The sequence below is a fragment of the Halichoerus grypus genome, chromosome 4 (assembly GCF_964656455.1).
Source record: "Halichoerus grypus chromosome 4, mHalGry1.hap1.1, whole genome shotgun sequence".
Classification (NCBI taxonomy): Eukaryota; Metazoa; Chordata; class Mammalia; order Carnivora; family Phocidae; genus Halichoerus; species Halichoerus grypus.
In genome coordinates, this window is record NC_135715.1 from 124092497 (window position 1) to 124111727 (window position 19231).

At 37.8% G+C, this 19231-nt stretch overlaps 1 protein-coding gene across 1 annotated transcript in view; it reads right to left on the minus strand.

Moving 5' to 3' along the window:
- Positions 1–10931: 10931 nt before the first annotated feature.
- The window catches only part of ITGB6 (integrin subunit beta 6), a 75074-nt gene continuing 66774 nt past the window's right edge, over positions 10932–19231 (minus strand). The window contains exons 15-16 of the mRNA XM_036071001.2: positions 18849–19015; positions 10932–12931 (exon numbers count right to left, since the gene is read on the minus strand). Coding sequence (XP_035926894.2) covers positions 12833–12931; positions 18849–19015 — 266 coding nt within the window. The 3' untranslated portion in view covers positions 10932–12832. The remainder of the gene's footprint in view (positions 12932–18848; positions 19016–19231) is intronic.

The following is a 19231-nucleotide window of genomic DNA, read 5'->3' on the forward strand; positions in this document are numbered from 1 at the left end:
TGCTCTTACCCTCTCTCTCTCTCTGTCAAATAAATAAATAAAATCTTAAAAAAAAAGAATGCCAAAGATTGCCAGCAAACCACCACAACCCAGGAGAGAGGCATGGATCAGATTCTCCCTTATAGCCTCAGAAGGGAGAGCTGACCAATTTTTCCAACACTGATTTTGGACTTCTAGCCTTCACAACTGTGAGACATTAAATTACTGTTGTTTAAGCCACCTAATTTGTGGTACTTTGTTCCGGGAATCCTAGGAAACTAATGTACTGGCCAACACTTGGTATGGTCAGTCTTTTAAACTTTAGCCACTGTACTCTAATAGAGTATAGTGGTATTTCATTGTCGTTTAAATTTGTATTTCTCATACAACATGGTGGCTATAGTTAATAAGCATATGTATTATATACTTGAAATTTGCTAAGAGTAGATATTAAATGTTCTCGTCAAAGGAAAAAATGAAAAAAATGTAACGGTGAGGTGATAGTTGTGTTAATTAATTTGATTATGCTAGTCATTTCACAATATATATGTATATCAAAACATCATGTTGTGTACTTTAAATAGATAAAATTTTGTCAATTATACTTCAACAAAAAAAGAAAAATAAATAAATTTACTTTTCTCTAATGACTAATGATGTTGAAAATCTTTTTATGTGCTTATTTAATATCCATATATCTTCTTTGGTGAAGTATCTGTTTAACTCTTTTGTCTATTTAAAAAAATTGATGTTTTATTATAACTGAGTTTTGAGAGTTCTTTATATATTCTGGATACAAATTTCTTATCAGACATATAATTTGCAAATTTACTTTCCCAGTCTGTAGCTTATTTTTTCCTTCTCTTAATATTGTCTTCTGAAGAGCAGTTTTGGATTTTGGTGAAGTCCACTTTATCAGTTTGTTCTTTTTATGGGTCATGCTTTCGAAATCTAGAAATCTTTGCCTAACTCAAGGTCACAGTGATATTCTATGTTTTCTTCTAAATGCTTCATATTTTAAGATTTTACTATTAGGTTTGTGGTTCATTTTGAGTTAATATTTGCTTATACTGTAAGATTTATTTTTTTTATGCATGAATATTAAATCTTCCCAGCATATTTATTTATTTATTTATTTTTAAAGATTTTATTTATTTGAGAGAGAGAGAGAGAGAGAAGAGCAGGGGGAGAGGGAGAAACAGGCTCTCCGCAGAGCAGAGAGCCTGATGTGGGACTCGATCCCAGGACCCTGAGATCATCACCTGAGCCGAAGGCAGACGCTTAACCGACTGAGCCACCCAGGCGCCCCCAGCACATTTATTGAACAGACTATCCTTTCTCCACTAAATTGCCTTTTCACCTTGATCAAAAATGAGTTGTCTCTATTTGTCTATTTCTAGACTTTTTTATTCCATTTATTAATTATTTGTTTATATTTGTACTAGTCCCTCCACATTGCTTTAATTATGGTAGTGTTATAAGTATTGAAATCAAGTAGTATTAACCCACCAATTTTGTTCTTCTTTTTCAAAGTTATTTTGGCTATTCTAGATCTTTTGCATTCTCATTTGAATTTTGAAAATAGTTTGTTAACTTCTGCAAAATTCCTGCTGGGATTTAAACTGAGATTGCATTCAATCTGTAGATCAGTTTGGGGAGAATGGACATCGTAAAAATATTGAGTCTTCTGATCCATGAACAAGCAATATCTATTCATTTATTTAGATCTTTAATTTTTCTCAGCAATGTTTTATAGTTTATAATGTACCGTTCTTTTACATCTTTCATCAGATTTATCCCTAAGTGTTTCATACGTTTGATGCTATTTTTTAAAGATTTTATTTATTCATTGGAGAGAGTGAACACGAGCGGAGGGGAGAAGGTGAGGGAGAAGCAGACTCCCCACTGAGCAGGGAGCCTGATGCGGGACTTGATCCCAGGACCCTGAGATCATGACCTGAGCTGAAGGCAGACACTTAACCATCTGAGCCACATGGGCACCCCGATGCTATTGTAAATAGCATTTAATTATTTTTCAATCTGTAATTTTTTGCCAGTATATAGAAATACAATTCACTTTTGTATATATTGATCTAATATCCTGCAACCTTGCTAAACTCACTAGTTCTACTAGCTTTTCATAGGTTCCATAGATTTTTCTGCATAGACAATGATGTCATTTGTGAATAAAGACAGTTTTACTTCTTCCTTTCTAATCTGAATGCCTTTTATCTTATTTTTTGGCTAATTGCACTAGCTAGAACCTCCAGTACTAGAAGTATATGTTGAATAGAAATGGTATGAGTGGAAAGTATTCAGTCTTATGCCATTAAGTATGATCTTAACTATAGGGTTTTCATAGATGTCTTTTATCAGCTTAAGGAGGATCTCTTCTATTTTTAATTTGATGAGAGGTTTTATCAGAAATGGATGTTGCATTTGGTCAAACACTTTTTCTGCATTTATGAGATGATCATGATTTTCTTTGAGTTTATATGGTAGATTATTTCATTGGTTTTTGTATGTTAAATGAACTCTGCGTTACTGGAATAAGCCCCATTTAGCTATGATATATTTTCCTTTTATGTATTGGATTTGACTTGCTAATGTTTTGTTTAAAATTTTTTCCGTCTATGTTCATGAGGAATATTGGTCTTTAGTTTTCTTGTAATGTCTTTTGTTTTGATATTAGCTTAATGCTGGCCTCAAAGAATGCATTGGGAAGTATTCCCTTTTCTTCAATTTTCTGGAAGCGTTTGTGTAGAATTAGTAGGTAATTTTTTCATTAAACATTTGATAGAATTTATCTTCAGAGCCATCTGGGCCTGGGCTTTTCTTTGTGGGAAGGTGTTTTGTTTAGAGAGAGAGAGAGAGCATGAGCAGGGGAGTGGCAGAGGGAAAGGGGGAGAGAGAATCCCAAGCAGGCTCCAGGCCCGGTGCAGAGCCCGAAGTGGGGCTTGATCTTACCACCCTGAGATCATGACCTGACCCGAAATCAAGAGTCTGGTGCTCAACTAACTGAGCCACCCAGGTGCTCCTCATTGTGGGAAGGTTTTTAATTATGCTTTCAATTTCGTTTGCAGATATAGGGAAATTCAGATTGTCTATTTTTTTTGAACAATTTTTTTTGTCTTTCAAGGAATTTGTCCATTTCATATAGGTTTTCAAATATATAGGCATAAACTTGTTCATAATATTCCCTTATTTATCCATTTAATAACTGTAGACTCTATAGTAATATCATCTGTGTCATTCCTGATATTGAGAACTTGTGTTTTCTATTTTTCTTTTCCCAGTCAATCTTGCTAAAGGTTTACCAATTTTATTTATCTTAAAGAAACTTTGAGTGTCATTGATTTTCTCTTTTGTTTTTCTATATTCTATATCATTGATTTCTGTATTCTATATCATTGATTTCCACTTTATTATTTCTTTTCTTCTGCTTACTTGAGCTTTCTTTTTTTTCTCTTCTTTTCTGGTTAAAGTAGAAGCTGAGGTCATTGATTTGTGATTTTTCTTATTTTCTAACATAGGCATTTATTGCTACAAATTTACCCCTATGTACTGCTTTAGTGGCACCCCACATATTCTGATATATTATGCTTTTGTTCAGTTTAAAATACTTTCTAATTTTCATTTTGAGTTCTTCTTTGATGCATGGGTTACTTAGAAGTGTATTATTTTGTTCCCAAATATTTGGGGATTGACCAGATATCTTTTTGCTATTGATTTCTAATGAAATTCCATTATGGTCAAAGAGCATACTTTGTGTGACTTGAGGTTTTCTAAATGTATTGAGATTTGTTTATGGCCTGGAGTATGGTCTATTTTGCTGAATATTTCATGTGTCCTTAAAAAAATAATAATAGCTTCGGCTGTTGTTGGGTAGAATGTTCCACAACTGTCAATTAGATAAGCTGGGACTATGTAGGACTCACCTTGTTTGTCCTCTGTCTCAGGGATCACTGTCCTTTAATGCCTGATGTCCAGTGTCTTGAAAACGATTGTTTTATGTATCTTGTTTGTTTGTTTTTATTGTTATTACAGGTGGGGGAGTAAATCTGTTGCCTGTTACTCCATCTTTTTTGGAAGCAGAAATCTCATCCATTTTTTAAGGATTTTTTTTTTATCACATCACATTTGACCCCCAAGCTCGCTTTCATGAGGAAAAGGAGGAAGTAGGAAATAAAGGCTAGCATTAGGAACTCTAGAAATCTGTACTATAACACTTTTTTCAATGCCTTATGACTCTGCTTGGTTTTTCCCAAGGAGTGTTTGTGGTATGTGTGTGTGTGTGTAGTGTTGGTACATGAATGTGTTTCATATTTATCTAGAGCACATTTCAGAACCAATGAGTAAATGTAAAAAGCAAATCAAATCTGAGTAGCCAAATTAGACATAAAATCTTAGAAGCATGTTACTGAAGTCTCTAGGCTAAAATGTCTGTGTTTTAGTTGAGGAAAACACTTCAGACCCACACTCTTATGTTATAAATGATTCTAACATTGGGATATTAGGTTTTAACCCAATTTCATAGAAAAGGTATTAGAAGGACAAGAGGCTACACGAGGCATTCTCACTGAGAAGCTTGGCTGATGGTCTCTGCACTCCAGCAGCTGTCCCTCCAGGAGAGGGCATGCTTGTGTCCAAAGCTTCCTATTCATTTTAGGCAGTACGAGGAAAACAATGACCAGGACTTTGCTTCACCTTTCTTTTCCAAGGCTCCATGAAGATCAGTGCTTTTCATTAGCACTATCTTTCCTCACACCATACAGTAGAAAATACTATCAATACTAAAAAAGTCTTGTGACTTTTTTTACAGAAATCACATTCCAGCCCTATTCTAGTTTTCTTCTATTCTTCCTGAATCACTTATTTCAAGATAGTTTCTTGGATTATTTTTACAAGGGGTTAATCATCTCTGTTTGTGCTGATTTTTACTAGTTTCATTTCCAGAGTAATTTAATTTTCAACTGTGGGGATGGCACACTTCCTCTCTGTGTGCTGGATAAAGTTATGCCATGCATAAACCAGATTACCCAGACGGCATGGCCATACTTTGTACACTATCCTACTCCCTGCAGTGTAATGAAATACCCTGCCTCCTGGATTTTCCCTGGTCCTTTGCCTTTAACTGTATTCCCTGAGGGGATAGTGTGACTCACCGATGTGAGCTGCAGAAAACCTGTGCATCTCTTTTTACTAAATCTTTCTCTGTTTTGACTTGCACTTTCTATTCAGGCAAATTCCTATTTGTTAGTAAGAGCAATTATTTTCAAGAAAGGCTAGGCCCCAAAATGAACTGGTCTTGGCTTGTTAGCTTAAGTTTCTTAAAAAACAAAATCTGAAATCTGTCATTTGGGTTTGTTATTTGTCATAAATAGTTGTGGCCTTGTTATTTCCATTAGTATTCTTAATTTTGCCTGTAGGTCCTCATGACCTACATTATTCTTCCACTCCTTTCCCTGGTTTTCCCAGTGCCTTCCTTTTTCTAAGAAAAGCCTGTGATTTGTTTGGTGGGTTGTCCCTCTGGGAGGATGGGCTAGGAAAAAGGCTAAGATACATTATTGTGAAATTATTCTTAGAACTGAACAATGACCTCTAAGGGGCCACAAATGTGAATTTGAGAAACGTTGCTTTAAGTGGTTTTTCCTTCATCTCCATCCATATCAAATATGTCTATCCTTTGAGTCCCAAACCTAAGTGTCAGCACCCAGAGGGTATGAATAAGTCTTTTTAATATTTATTATTATTTTTTGGGGGGAGGGAAGGACAGAGGGAGATAGAGAAACAGAATCTTAAGCAGGCTCCATGACCAGTGCAGAGCCCATCACAGGGCTCGATCTCACGACTGTGAGATCATGACTTGAGCCAAAATCAAGAGTCAGATGCCTAATCGACTGAGCCACCCAGGTGCCCCCAAGTCTTTTTAACACTTACACCTAAATTTTGTCTGTATTCTTCACTATGGTACCTGGAAGACTTAAGGGACCCCTTCTGAGATTTAAACTCACCTCTGGTATCGGGGAATCCTTGGTGGGGGGGGCTTACGTGTCCTATGGCAGCTTCCTGGTGCTGCTTCTCCATGGCACCATGCCTAGGCCCAGAACACTGTTCCACATTCCACTGCCTAAGCTGACTGAGCACCTGCCTCCAGGCCCAACCTGAGTCTCCCATCACCCACTATATTCCCGGCTGCTGCCTGTCTCGGGGTTTCTGCTCAACCTGCAGCCCTGGCAGGTCCCTGCTCCATTGCTGCCACTCACCTCCACTCAATGGCCTGATGCTCTGCTTTCTGAGCCAATAGAGCCCATCTTCCTTTCGCCATTTGCAAGCAGCTCCTCTCTTCTGTGTCCCACTCTTTCCAAAGGGGCACCACCGTAGAATTGCCTTGGCCCCAAGAGTTTACAGGTCAGACTTCAGTTTCTATAGAATTCTCTTAAGGTCTGGTTTAAGAAGCTGTTACCACATTTACCCAGAAACAGCATTCCTGTCTTACAATTTAGCCCTTATTTTGAATTATCTAACTCATGATATCAGAGACCTTCCTGTGTTATTCTTTTTCATGCGCTTCATGGTTCTTCCTTAAAATTTGTCTTCAGTTTTCCAATCATATCTAGACCCCAACCTTGGATACTCTGCTCTTTTTCCAAGAGGGTGATTATTGGAGGAACTCAGGTAATGAAAAACAACTACCATTTACTGAACATTTATTAAGCAAATATGTCAAATTCTTTAATATGTTATTCCATTTAATTCTCACAAGAACCCTAGGAAATACGGTCAATATATGCAATAATGATACAACACAGAACCAGGTTGAGGACAGGAATGTCTATCAGATTGTTAGCTCTTCCCTGCGAACTTCTCAGCAGGTGAAGTTAAGACACATAAATTTACATCCTGTTACTGCCTAAATCTAAGCCTAGGATATTGAATGGTAGCTTTGTGTGTTGAGAAAGGGTAAAAAAGATAATGTGTGCTTTCCTGTGTCCATCCGGAACTGAAGTCATCTTCAGATTTTTGAATGAAACATAGAATTGTATTAAAGCATGAATTAGTTATCTCTTAAAATGAATAGTAGATTTGATTAAGTCAAACAATGAGTGAACATGTTCAAAAATGCCTCAGATAAATATTGTACATTTTCTTTTTTGCCTCTATGACAAATTCATATGTTTTATTTTGCTCAGTGTTTTTAATCTTCTTTTATTTTTTTTCTTTTCCAATTCCATCTTCTTAGTAAAAAAAAGTTTCTAAAGTCTGACACATTTCTTGAAATCAATGAGATAGACATTTAATACACTGAAACTAGGCAAAATACATGTGACAGATGGTCTACTTATTTTAATTTTTATGATCCCAATGCAGTGTGTATACTATTTATGATCTCTGTGCCTCAATTTCTTCATCTATAAAATAGGAAGTACTAATAATACCATACCATCTGAATAAGTTATATATAGCATATATATATAAGCATATATATAGCACTTGGAACAGTAGGTGTTACCAATTTTTATTAGCAAAGTAAGCTATTTAATGATAGTAAGACACATCTATGAAAATAAGAAACAATAGATACATCTATTAAATAGTAATAGATGTAAATAAATAATAAGTAATAGATACAAATAAATCTAGTAAGATCTACCTGTTAAAATAAGAAAGTAATATGTGTGTTTGTATTTATATATGTACTATATATATATATATATATATATATATATATATAGTGAGATATACAGATAAAAATTGTTTAACAGCAAGTTTTTTTTAATAACACACACACACACACACACATCCATACTATGTATAGCAAAGCCAACTGGATGAAAAAATTAACCTAGTAATTTTCTCCCCAGTTATTGACAAACACTGGAGTTTCATAATGCATCCTCTTTAGATGTTGACCTGAAGCAGGATTGGCTGCTATACAAAAACCATGAATGCAAATACATTTCAAGCTGAAAAAACAAAACAATTTGTGCAGTAAGTTTCCTCATAAAACACACACCTAGAAATTGCAAAGGTCAGATTGAAATTTCACACTGAACTTGAACTTCCATGAGATTTGTAAAGCCTTGAAGTGGTTAATGACACCGAAGAGCAGGTTTGGGTCCCATCTGTGCCTTCTAGTGCCCAGTGTCTCTCCCAGGGCCTACCTCTGGGACAGGTTTACAGGACGAGAACCCCTGGGGTACCCCTGTTGCTCTCCCTCTGCTGGTTGTGCAGCCAAATGGGAGAGAACAGAGGATGAAGTTTTGATTCACATTTGGATATCTCCAAGACACAGGGAGGCAGCATTTAACCCTGCTGTGGTCCACAAACCATAGGAATTAATGCCTTGGCTCAAGCTGTGGAACTAGCTGGCTGCTGCCCAACCCCCTGGCTGCAGAAGCCTCATCCAGAACCTCACTCATTCAGTACTAGAGCAGCCAAGGCCAACTGACCTTTAAAAGAGCCACTGTGACGTCCTGAACTTAAGTTTCTTTGCTTTTCAGTTGTGTTGACTTGAGTCTGCTGCATATAATAAAATTTAACAGAAGGGAGAATTTCTATTTATCACATTTCATTCAATCCCTGTTTCTCATTCCCTCTGAATAAGGAATTTTTTTTCCCATTTAGATTTCCATAAAAGGAATTGTTACAAATCACAAACACTTAAATAAATTTACTCTTTTGAGAGGTCAGCTTTCTCCTATGGTTAAAGAATGTATTGGTGGGATAGCTTCTCTAGTACTGGAAGTACCTAAAGGACTGTGTGTGGAGAGGTGAAGAGAGAGCAAATCGGAAGACCCTGGGTTGCTTTGGAGGCTGCCCTTTGCCATTCGGGGGGTTTAACAGGGTGTTTCGGGGCATGATGGTTTCTGGTGTTGAAGAGTCTTAAAGGGGAAACCTGAACCAGATTAAAATATTGTGGACTCTCAGCTGAAACCCCCACGGAGCTGGGTCTTCCCGCTGGGAAACCCCACAGGCTGCCTTACTCAGGGGAACAGCAGGCTCACAAGAATGAGTACAAATGAACAGCCGATCAACCCCAGCCCCATATATCTCATTCTCAACATCACCCATACATAGAGGCTACCCCAAAGACTTTTTCTTCCCACTTCCCAACTTTCCAGTCTTTCCTGGCTTTCCCCCAAGCCCAGTCAAGTAAACTTTTTGTTTCTTTCCTCTCCTTTTCCGGGCTCTGTGCCTTACTGTTCAGAGCAACTTAGCCTTGCAGTCTTCTTTTAAAACTTCTATTTTATTACCTAGATCCAACAGGCACTCTGGACTTGGGCACAGGAGTTGCTGTGACTAGAAGTTGGGGATTTAGGTTGAAGATGGGCTTTACTATTAAGGGAACTGTGAGTTGGTGCTGGAGTGACTACCAGCTTAGACCTGGGGGACAGGTGGGGACAAGTGGATCTGGGATATGCATACCCTGATATTGTATATTCTTTTGTTTCCTGTCTTCTCCCCACTACAGAGCACAGGAACTGCTTATTTTGTTCATTTCTGTATCCATAATCATAAGAACAATGTCTGGCATTTACTAGGCACTCAATAATACTGACTGAATGAATTTAGTGGGCATCTACTATGTTATAGGTGCTGGAAGAGACAAGCAGTGCCAGCATGTTGTAAATGAAAACCTAAGGCAAAAAGTGATTTTTTTTCTCAGTGCTATTCAAAATGGGAACAGTTTCTGGATTTCCAGATATCCAGCTTTTGTCTACAACAGTTTGTTTCAGAGTATAACTACTTTCGACTTGACTTTCCCTGCCCTTTTGTAAGGAAAGAGCCCTTCTAAGAAAAGGACTTCTTCTAAGTTGGCTCCTTTTGTAAGCACTGGTTTCTCTCTGCTTCATTTTGGGAAAATGAGCATAGCACCATGGAATCTACCAAATGGATGCCCAGAAAAGTAGCGCTCCCTAACTATATTGGTTTGCTAGGGCTGCCATAACAAAAGTATCACAGAGTGGAGGGCTCAAACAACAGAAATGTATTTTCTCACAATTCCGGAGGCCAGAAGGCCCAGAGGAAGGTGTTGGCAGGGTTGGTTGCTTCCAAGGTCTTTCTCTTTGGTTTGTAGATGGGCTTCCTCTCCCTGTGTCATCACATGGTTGTCCCTTTGCGCACATCTGTGTCCTAATCTCCTCTTCTTATAAAGACACCAATCACTGGGACACCTGGGTGGCTCAGTCGTTAAGCATCTGCCTTCGGCTCACGTCATGATCACAGGGTCTTGGGACTGAGCCCCACATCGGGAATCTGCTCAGCAGGGAGCCTGCTTCTCCCTCTGCCTGCTGCTCCCTCTGCTTGTACTCTCTCTCTCTCTGTCTCAAATAAAAATAAAATCTTAAAAAAAAAAAAAGACACCAATCATATTGGATGAGGACCCAACCTAATGACCTCATTTTAACTTAATTACCTTTTAAAAGACCTTATCTCCTAATGCAATCATATTCTGAGGTACCGGGGGTTAGGACTTCAGTACACAAGTTTTAGAATAGGGACCACGATTCAGCCCATAACACTAATCCTGATTTTACAAAATGTAGGGTAATGTCCGAGCGTCTTTTAAAAAAACCTCATGATGTGGGTATTGTAACCATTCAGCAAACTGCAGCTGGTTCCCTGCTGTCTCCTGCCTTTGGTGGCTGCCTCTTTCTGTTCTTCTTGGCCCCAGAATGAGACCAGCAAGCTGGTCAGAGCAGGTCACACAGGGATCCGGAAATCCAAGAAGAGGGTTTGGTACCAAGTAAATAAAAGGAATTATCATCCATCTAAGGTTCATTGTTTAAATTACCATGTTTATTTATGTCAACACAAAATACAGTAAAACAACTTACAAAAAACCCATTTATCTTCATGTAATATAACTCTTCAGTGAACAGAAGTACTACTGTTAATGTTTTGGCCTTTTCAAGGTCCAGCCTTGGGTCAAAACAGTATTAGAGAAATAGCAGATTCTTCTCTATCTTCCCCAATATATACACAAAGGAAATTCATATTTTCTAGAATCCCATTCTAGTAATAATAAGAAATATCACGTGTAGAGGTGAATACTACTGTTGTGTCATCACCAACGCAACTTCCTTGTTGCTGTAGATTTTCCCCAGACCCTGGGCTTCAGTCAGGAACACAGGGGGTACCTCTGCCATTCAGGTGTCCAATGTGATTATTTAGTAATTCTTTTAGTATAGCTGTGTATTCCCCAAGTGTCTGATTTACCTGAGTTACTTAGAAATAAGAAAAGAAATAAGTCTCCAAGTGATCAAATGTGTACAGATCTATACGGTAGAATTGAAGAAACTTATCATAGATTACCTGTGCCAACTCAATGGATGCATTTGAAACCTCCATTACATAATGAACTATTCACCTAGTAAAATGTTTCACACTACAATTTACTCAAAGGTAATAAACACTGCACCAAAGTACAAGACCTCATCTCTGCTCCAGTAGTTTAATTGCTATTTTCGTCTCGGGACATTTTCAAACAAATGATAGTTATCACTTAACCAACCAAATCTTTCCATCATTTAATGGACAAAAGACTTAGTCTCATACTGTGGAGAGAAGAAATAGCTTGGAGCTGGAAGATTAGATGCTGGACCAGTTCTTCTACTCACTCTCTGAGGCTTAGCTTCCTTATCAAATAAGAGGACAGTGCTCCGTGAAGCCGTACTAATAGGAAATAATATTCTACAGAGTCCAACTCCTCAATCAACCTATGGATCCTTAATTATCCACATGTAGTTTGCAAGTAAAATCTTACTTTTTAAAGTAAATACACGAATGCATATTCGCCATGTTGCACATGAAATGTGCAAGTTAGGTTATAAAAATGGAAACATATAGATAGAAAGCCTATTACTCATGAGAGACTGTACTCTTGATGTGTTTGCTTTAAAGCCATTTAAAATGTTATTCTGTTTAACCCATGTTCCTTTTGCATTATTGGAGCTTTTTTTGATTAAACTATCTAACCATTTAAAGTAATTTTTAACAAGAAATTAAAACTTTCATATGATATTTCCAGGGTTTAGATGACTATGAAACTAAGTAAAATGGATTGAGAAATATGGGAGAAGTAGTGGTTTGAAAACTCAGGGTCAGGAGGGAAACTGAGTGTAGAAATTTCTTCTTCAGGTAATTAAAAATAATCTAAATAATAGACTAGATATTTCGTTTTTACTGGTAACTTTCTAATTTATTTTTTTAACTTTCTAATTTAGAAATTACTTCTTATTCTTATAAAATACTTATTTGTGTACCTGACTTTTAGGTACATGCAAATCCACAGAAATTATTAACACTTACTACATTTGGGACATCTTTAGAAGAACTGCATTGTCTCAGTTGAAGTAAAAGTCAGTATCTCATTTATTCTAGATTTTTAAAAGAATCCACCTTTAGGAAAGGGCAGATTTACTAAAAGTTTAGAATTAATTCACAAGTGTGATTATTTAATGTGAGCATATGGACTTTGTGATTTTGCTGAGACAAAGACTTCAGGTAGCTATATTCCTGCAACAAATGAGATTCTAATTTCAAACATTTTTCAAATGCAAATCAGGCCCTCATGTGTCATTTTGATGATTTTTTGAGGCATTAATACGACAGAGTTAGTATTCCTCAATGATCCCCAAAGTCACCCCTTTGCTAAAGATACTTCTCTTCCTGATTATTTTGAACCTGCCAACACAGTCTCTAACCTTATACAGACAGTGACTGATCTCCAGATGACCTATTATTATCTTAAACCCACCTCGTTTTGAAGCAACAAAAAAAGAAAAATTAAATAGTGCATTAACATTTCATATCAGTGAAGCAGACTCTTTTCATGCATGAAGTAGTTCTATCCATCTGTGGAAAGGTCCATCTTTTGTTTTTCCCTGTGTTTATAGGTTACATTTTTAAAGGTACTGGTGGAGCCTCTGTAGAGTGGATTGGTTCCCTAAAAAAAAAAAAAAAAAAAAGTTTGAATGAAAGTATGTATCTATTATAACATGGTTTTAATATATTTACATAATTTCATTGTCCATAACAAACTAGAAGAGAGTCAGGCTCAAGCTTGGAAGCCATTTGAATAATTTTGATTAATCATACTCTTAGCATTTTAAAATTTATACATGTCCATTTAATTTTTTAGTATGTAGAACCAGTCCCTTATATGTATCATAAAAATCTTACCCTGTTTGGAAACACACTAATTGATGGATAGAAAACAAGACTTTGGCTGTTTTGTTCACTGCAGTTTTACCAGAGCTGAAAGAAGTGCCTAGCCAACAGCAGGCACTCAGTATTTACCGAATGAATAGAATGAACCGATAGGTGGCCCCAAAATGAAATATAAAGTAAAAAACATAAAAAACGGGAAAAGTGAACTTGTAGAAGCAAACAAAGATGAATGACATAGTATCTGCCTTTAAGAGATGTGTTGCTGGTGGGAGGCATCACACAAGGGCACCGATAATCTTGCTAAAATGAGATCAAAATTCAGGAGAAACACCTAGCTGCTTGGGAGAAGCAAGGAAAGATCCCTAGGACAGTGAACACTGCTCTAGATGGTAAAAGAATGTGGTGGCATTCGCTTACTAGAGAATAGCAGTGTGTGGAGCACAGAGTCACGAGGCACTAGTGTGTGGGCCACAGGGCTCAGGAAGATGTACAGGTCCCAAGGTGGGTTGGGCAAGGTGGCTTTGCCCTTGGGGCAGTGGAGAGGATTTGTGCCATTGTCTGGATAATTCAGCTGTGCTCCTCAGGCTGTAGATGTGTTTCTAGGAGCCATCACCAGGACAAGCAGGACCAAGTCTCTGTAGGTGTTTAAAGAAACAACAAGCTTGATCCTCCAATATCTCTCCTTTGGTTGAATTGCTCCAGGCAGGCTCAAGATGTCTGGGTAAAGAGCAGTTTCTTCTCTTCCACTTTCCAAGGTTGACCACACAGGCGCTGATGTCAGACAGCCTGGGTTCAAACCCAGTCCCACCACATGACCTACTTAAACAATTCCAAATCATGGTGTCCTCACCCACAGGAGGCATTACCAAAGTGCCTACCTCATCCATGAAATAACATACTCTTTAGCACAGACCCCGGCATATACTGAGTGCTCAGTAAATGCTGCCTCTTCTTATTAGTTCTTATTTATACCTCTTCTTCACATCTGGAATTTCCTTTTCTTTAAGTTTTGGAGGGGGTTAGAAAGATACTTTCCCCCGGAGCTTTCACATTCAACATTTCTTTTTTTTTTTTTATGTTATGTTAATCACCATACATTACCTCATTCGTTTTTGATGTAGTGTTCCATGATTCATTGTTTGTGTATAACACCCAGTGCTCCATGCAGAACGTGCCCTCTTTAATACCCATCACCAGGCTAACCCATCATTTCTAAGCCCACTTCTCCTTGTGTATGAAGTCTAGGTACCACCAGGTACCTTCCAAATTACTAAATCTTGTATTGGTCTCCTTATCTCATGAATTGTAGAGATGGCAGCAAGTTCTAGACATAGATTTCAAAACTACAATTGTATTTGCTTTCCCAGTACATGTCTTTCAGTTCTTGAAAGAACTGAATGAAATTGAAAAACCTGGGCATCTCCCCACTTGTCACTCGTGGATTTGCCGCAGTGTCTTTACCGTGAGGAAGAATCACACCGGTGCCTGTTCTATGTTGCCCAGAGCCAGTGGCCTGACCTCTGACTGAGTAACCTGTTACCTTTGTTCATGTGCCTTCAGAGAGAGATGCTATCTCAGTAATGAGGGCAAACAGAAAAGAGACTCCTTGGTGGTGGGTGATGAGTGAAGGCCAAGTCACCATACTGCTTCTACTCCTGAAGTCAACCTGGATAATTCTGAGGACCCTCCAGTCCTTATTTAGTCCTGCTGCCATAAGAACTTGGAATTTGGAGAGTGAAGGGCAAACTGATGTGGTCTTAGATGCAGGTGGAGTCTCATTTGGAAACAAAAATCATGTATGAATTCTATAAAGTTCAAAAAAAAAAAGACTACAAGCTATTAAATTTAAGTTGGTTACAGAAAAAATAAAGGACTCAATTGAAGAGGAAAAATGGCAAAAATAAGTGCAGGCTGGGGATGACGAGTGAAGCATTGTCCTGAAGGAAGAGGGAGCCTTACGGAGAGAAAAAAATACCCTGAAAGAGTGAACGGGCTGTGAGCAGGGCCAGCTTAGATCTTCATAGGACCAGGAACACTTTTGTGGGCCCCATCCCATATCATGTCAAACATTAAAATGTGGGGCATCTAGGTGGCTCAGTCAGTTGAGTGTCCAACTCCTGGTTTCAGCTCAGGTCAAGATCTCAGGGCTCTATGCTCAGCACAGAGTCCGCTTGGGATTCTCTCCCCGCTCTGCCCCTCTCCTCATGCTGTCTCTCTCTCTCTCTCAAATAATATGTAAATAAGCATATTAAAATGCACCCACGTTCTACACTAAGTATAATTTATATGCACTATAAAGGAGGTGACTTAAGTTGCAATTGACATGATGTTATTTTGTAGACATTTAGTTGAATATTAATTTTGATTGTGCAGTTTTCATTCCGTATTTTGAAGCAACTTTATTCAGGTCTATAATATTTGGGGGCATCTCTTGCAAAGCTAGTTGTAGGGCCTGGGCATGCTAATAGCGGGTGATGGATGAAGCAGACCATAGTAGGAGGGTAAGGTGGGACTTTAAGGGTGGAGAAAGAGCAAGTATATATTGCTGGGAGGCAGTTGTGTTTCCTGCCCTCAGCTGATGATCAAAACTCAGGAGACTAAGCTCAAAGCAGGTTTTGTTGGCAGGAAAAAGTGTGGCAATGTCTAGTTCTGCCTCCTCTAGGGCTATGTGGTGGGGGGGCAACTTCTCTACAGAGGATTTCCAGCTGAGACACAGGCTTGGATCTCCATTTCAGATGAGTCTGAGCTCTTTCACTATTTAGACAAGTTTCAGTTTCCCCCACTGATCTGAGGTGACCAGCCTGATTTCCCCAGGAGTCCAGGGGTGCTAATTTAGGCTGTAGATTCTGTAAATGCAATGGCACATTTTTGGAGCTTGAAAAAGTGGTAATAAGAAAGCTCTCTGTCATGACCCACAGTTCTCTTAATGATTGCCTAACTGCCAAATGCAGACCTGATTTGCTTAGCACAGTACAAAATCAATCCATGACTGTAAGAAATGTCAGACTGAACATTTTTTGCCTCTAGTTAATGACTTGTCATCCTAGAAAAAAATGTCTAATCAAAGATGAATTTAAATATCTTTCCTTTGTGTTTTCATAAAGAATATGGATGGGGAGGTTATTTTTAAAAGCATAATAAAAGGTAACCTTTCTTTATGGCTATGATGAAATGTTTCAAGAGGCAAGAAACAAAGCTCTTTCTTGTCCTGAGCTCTGTCACCTTTGGAGTCCAATGGAGGTCTATGGGTCAGTAGACCCAACTACCCCTACCAACTCTGGAGGTCCCCTGGGGTGTGAAGACCAGTCAAATTCAGTTCTTCAAGAAGAAATAGGTTTTTAGATAAAAAATGGAATCAAATTGAGGACCCCAAAAATGGATGCACTAACATTTTTTTTTCAATAGTATATATTAGTGAAATTTGAATTGAATTATTTGAATTAAACCTCTTTTGCATCCAAGTGAATAATTATTGCCCAGTTATTATCTAGTCAAGAACATCAAATATTTATTATTCAAGGAAACTCAATTTAACAAGGCAATAATATTTTTCATTTATGATTTTATCTGTTTAATGTGTATTTTTGTTCCATTTTACATGAAGAAACAGTAAAATTCGGCATTTGAATTTCAGTCATGTTCTACATCCTGAGGGAAAACAATGCATGTTTTGGGGAATTTAACTGTTAATTAAAATGTTATTTTAAAGATATTAATCATTTGTCAGTATTCATGCTTTTGTATGAGAACATTAAAATGTGCTGGTTAGTAGATACACATCATATCATTGCCCAAGTACTTGTTTGCAGAACACCTGCTTATTATTTCTAGGAGGGTCAAGGCTATGCTTGGAAGAGGCTGCAGTTAGGTTTTCAGCTCCACCATGGACCAATTGTTTGGGAAGTCTCTTAACCTCTCTGAGCCTCAGTTTCCTTACACTGAAAATGGGATTATTCAGACTACTTCACAGGACTGGCATTGTTCAACCAACTGCTGCCACGTGATTCTTTGTGCCAACTTAACCATATTCTTTTGCCTGATTGTCCTTATTGACTATTGCCAGGCATTTGCTTGGCAGCTGGTGAGAGTTAAAAACATCTAGGCCAGGGGATCTGGTGAAGTTAACTGACCCAACGCTTTAGCCTCATAATACTATGTTCTAAGTCACCAAACTAACCTATCAGGTTACATTTGACCTTGTTAGGTATGGGTATATTATATCTTCATTGCAAATCCAAATTTACTTTCCTAAAGGGTTTTATTTAATTATGAAAAATTCATACATACATAAGAGGAAAGCTGTATAACAAACCTCTGTAAGACCCATCACCCAGATTCAACAATTATCAAGATTTTGCCACACTCGCTTCACTATCCTCCTCTCTTTTGCCTGAATTTTTTCAAAGCAAACCTAATCTTCACTTCCTTTCACTCCAAAATATGGATTTTTTCTAGCAAAGTCATCATGCCATTATCTTACCTAATCAAATTAATCATAATTCCTTGCTATCATTCTAATATCCAGTCTATATTATCCTTCTTCCAGTTGTCCAAGAAACGTATTTTTACAGTTGGACTGTTCACATCAGAATCAAAACAAGATCCATGCATTGAATTTCCTTATTGCGTCTAAAGGCATTTTTAAAAGGAAGATGAGGTAGATGAAAATTTTCATTGTCCATTGTCCTGCATCATATGTTAGGGTTACTTCAAAATAACTGCACAAGGTATAGACATTCCTCATCAAGATAAACTTATCCAAAACAGAAATTCCATTTGCTTTAAGAATTGGAGATATCACTATATACTTAGAGAAAAAAGTGTTAACATCAATTTATTTGGGCAGATGAACCCAAAGGAACATGGTGTTTTTCTGTATTTTCTCCAGTGAAATCACCCTTTTTAGAATCAGCAATGTAAGATAATTGCTATTAGAGAGCTGGGCACACCATTAGAGATAGAAAGATGAAATTAAAACCATGAAATTGTTTCTATGGCCCTCTAGAAATGTAATTATCTGTCCTGTGGAAAAGAAACACAGAAAATTGGAGTCCTGTTTTGTGTTTGTCTACTGTGAAGAGGAGACACATAAATTATATCTATTGAGTACACATATTTAAAGGTTGACACTTTTTAGGTATTTTTCAGGTAGCTGTTTAAAATTTGTTATTCAGAAGAACTAACTAGATGGCATTTAAAGTCTTCTCGACTTGGCATTGTAATCTATTATAAGTAATGAGTATTTCTATGAAAATTGGCACGAACTGCCATACTACTCATGAACCTTATTCCATCGGCTATAATACAACCGATTTATGGTTGTGTTTAGATACAGCAGCTATGCTTTATCAAATGGGGCCTGAATGATCCTCCTGGTGATGAAGATTAAATGTATTTCCTTGATGTCCCTAAGCAGCTATATAAGGAGTTTCATGAGACTCTTCAGAGTGGGACAAATCCCCACTACACTGAGAGACAAATGCATGCTCTGAGCACTATCTAGGTTCCAGATAATGGTTCCTTTGTCCTCAAAGCAGAAAATAAATCATAGCTGTTAGGGACATAGTGAGAGGGGTAGGGAAAGAACATGACATTCTCATTCTCTATTATAGAGCAGAAGAAAGCTGACATCTATCTCTTCCACAAGTCACTTTCTCCCCTGGACAAGGAATAGCCCCTAAGGGTTTACATACCGTTTGCCACTTGGCCTTCGACCGTTCTGCTTCAAATTTGGCAACTTCTTTACGATCATGAAATGACACCAGCAGCTTCCAAATGCACAGTAGGACGATCCCAATGAGAAGAATAGCCAGTGAAACCCCCAACATAATCATGGGAATGTTTGGGGGCTTTGGGCAGTCTGTGGAAACAAAGAAAATTATATTAAGAAGATGGTACAATTGGGGTGTCTGGATGGCTCAGTTGGTTGAGTGTCTGGCTCTGGGTCTTAGTTCAGGTCTTGATCTCAGGGTCGTGAGTTCAAGCCCTGGGGCTCCCAGCATGGAGCCTTAAAAACTTAACTTAAAAAAAAAAAAGATGGTATAATTAATCTTGTGATGTAGAGAAAATATTTCTC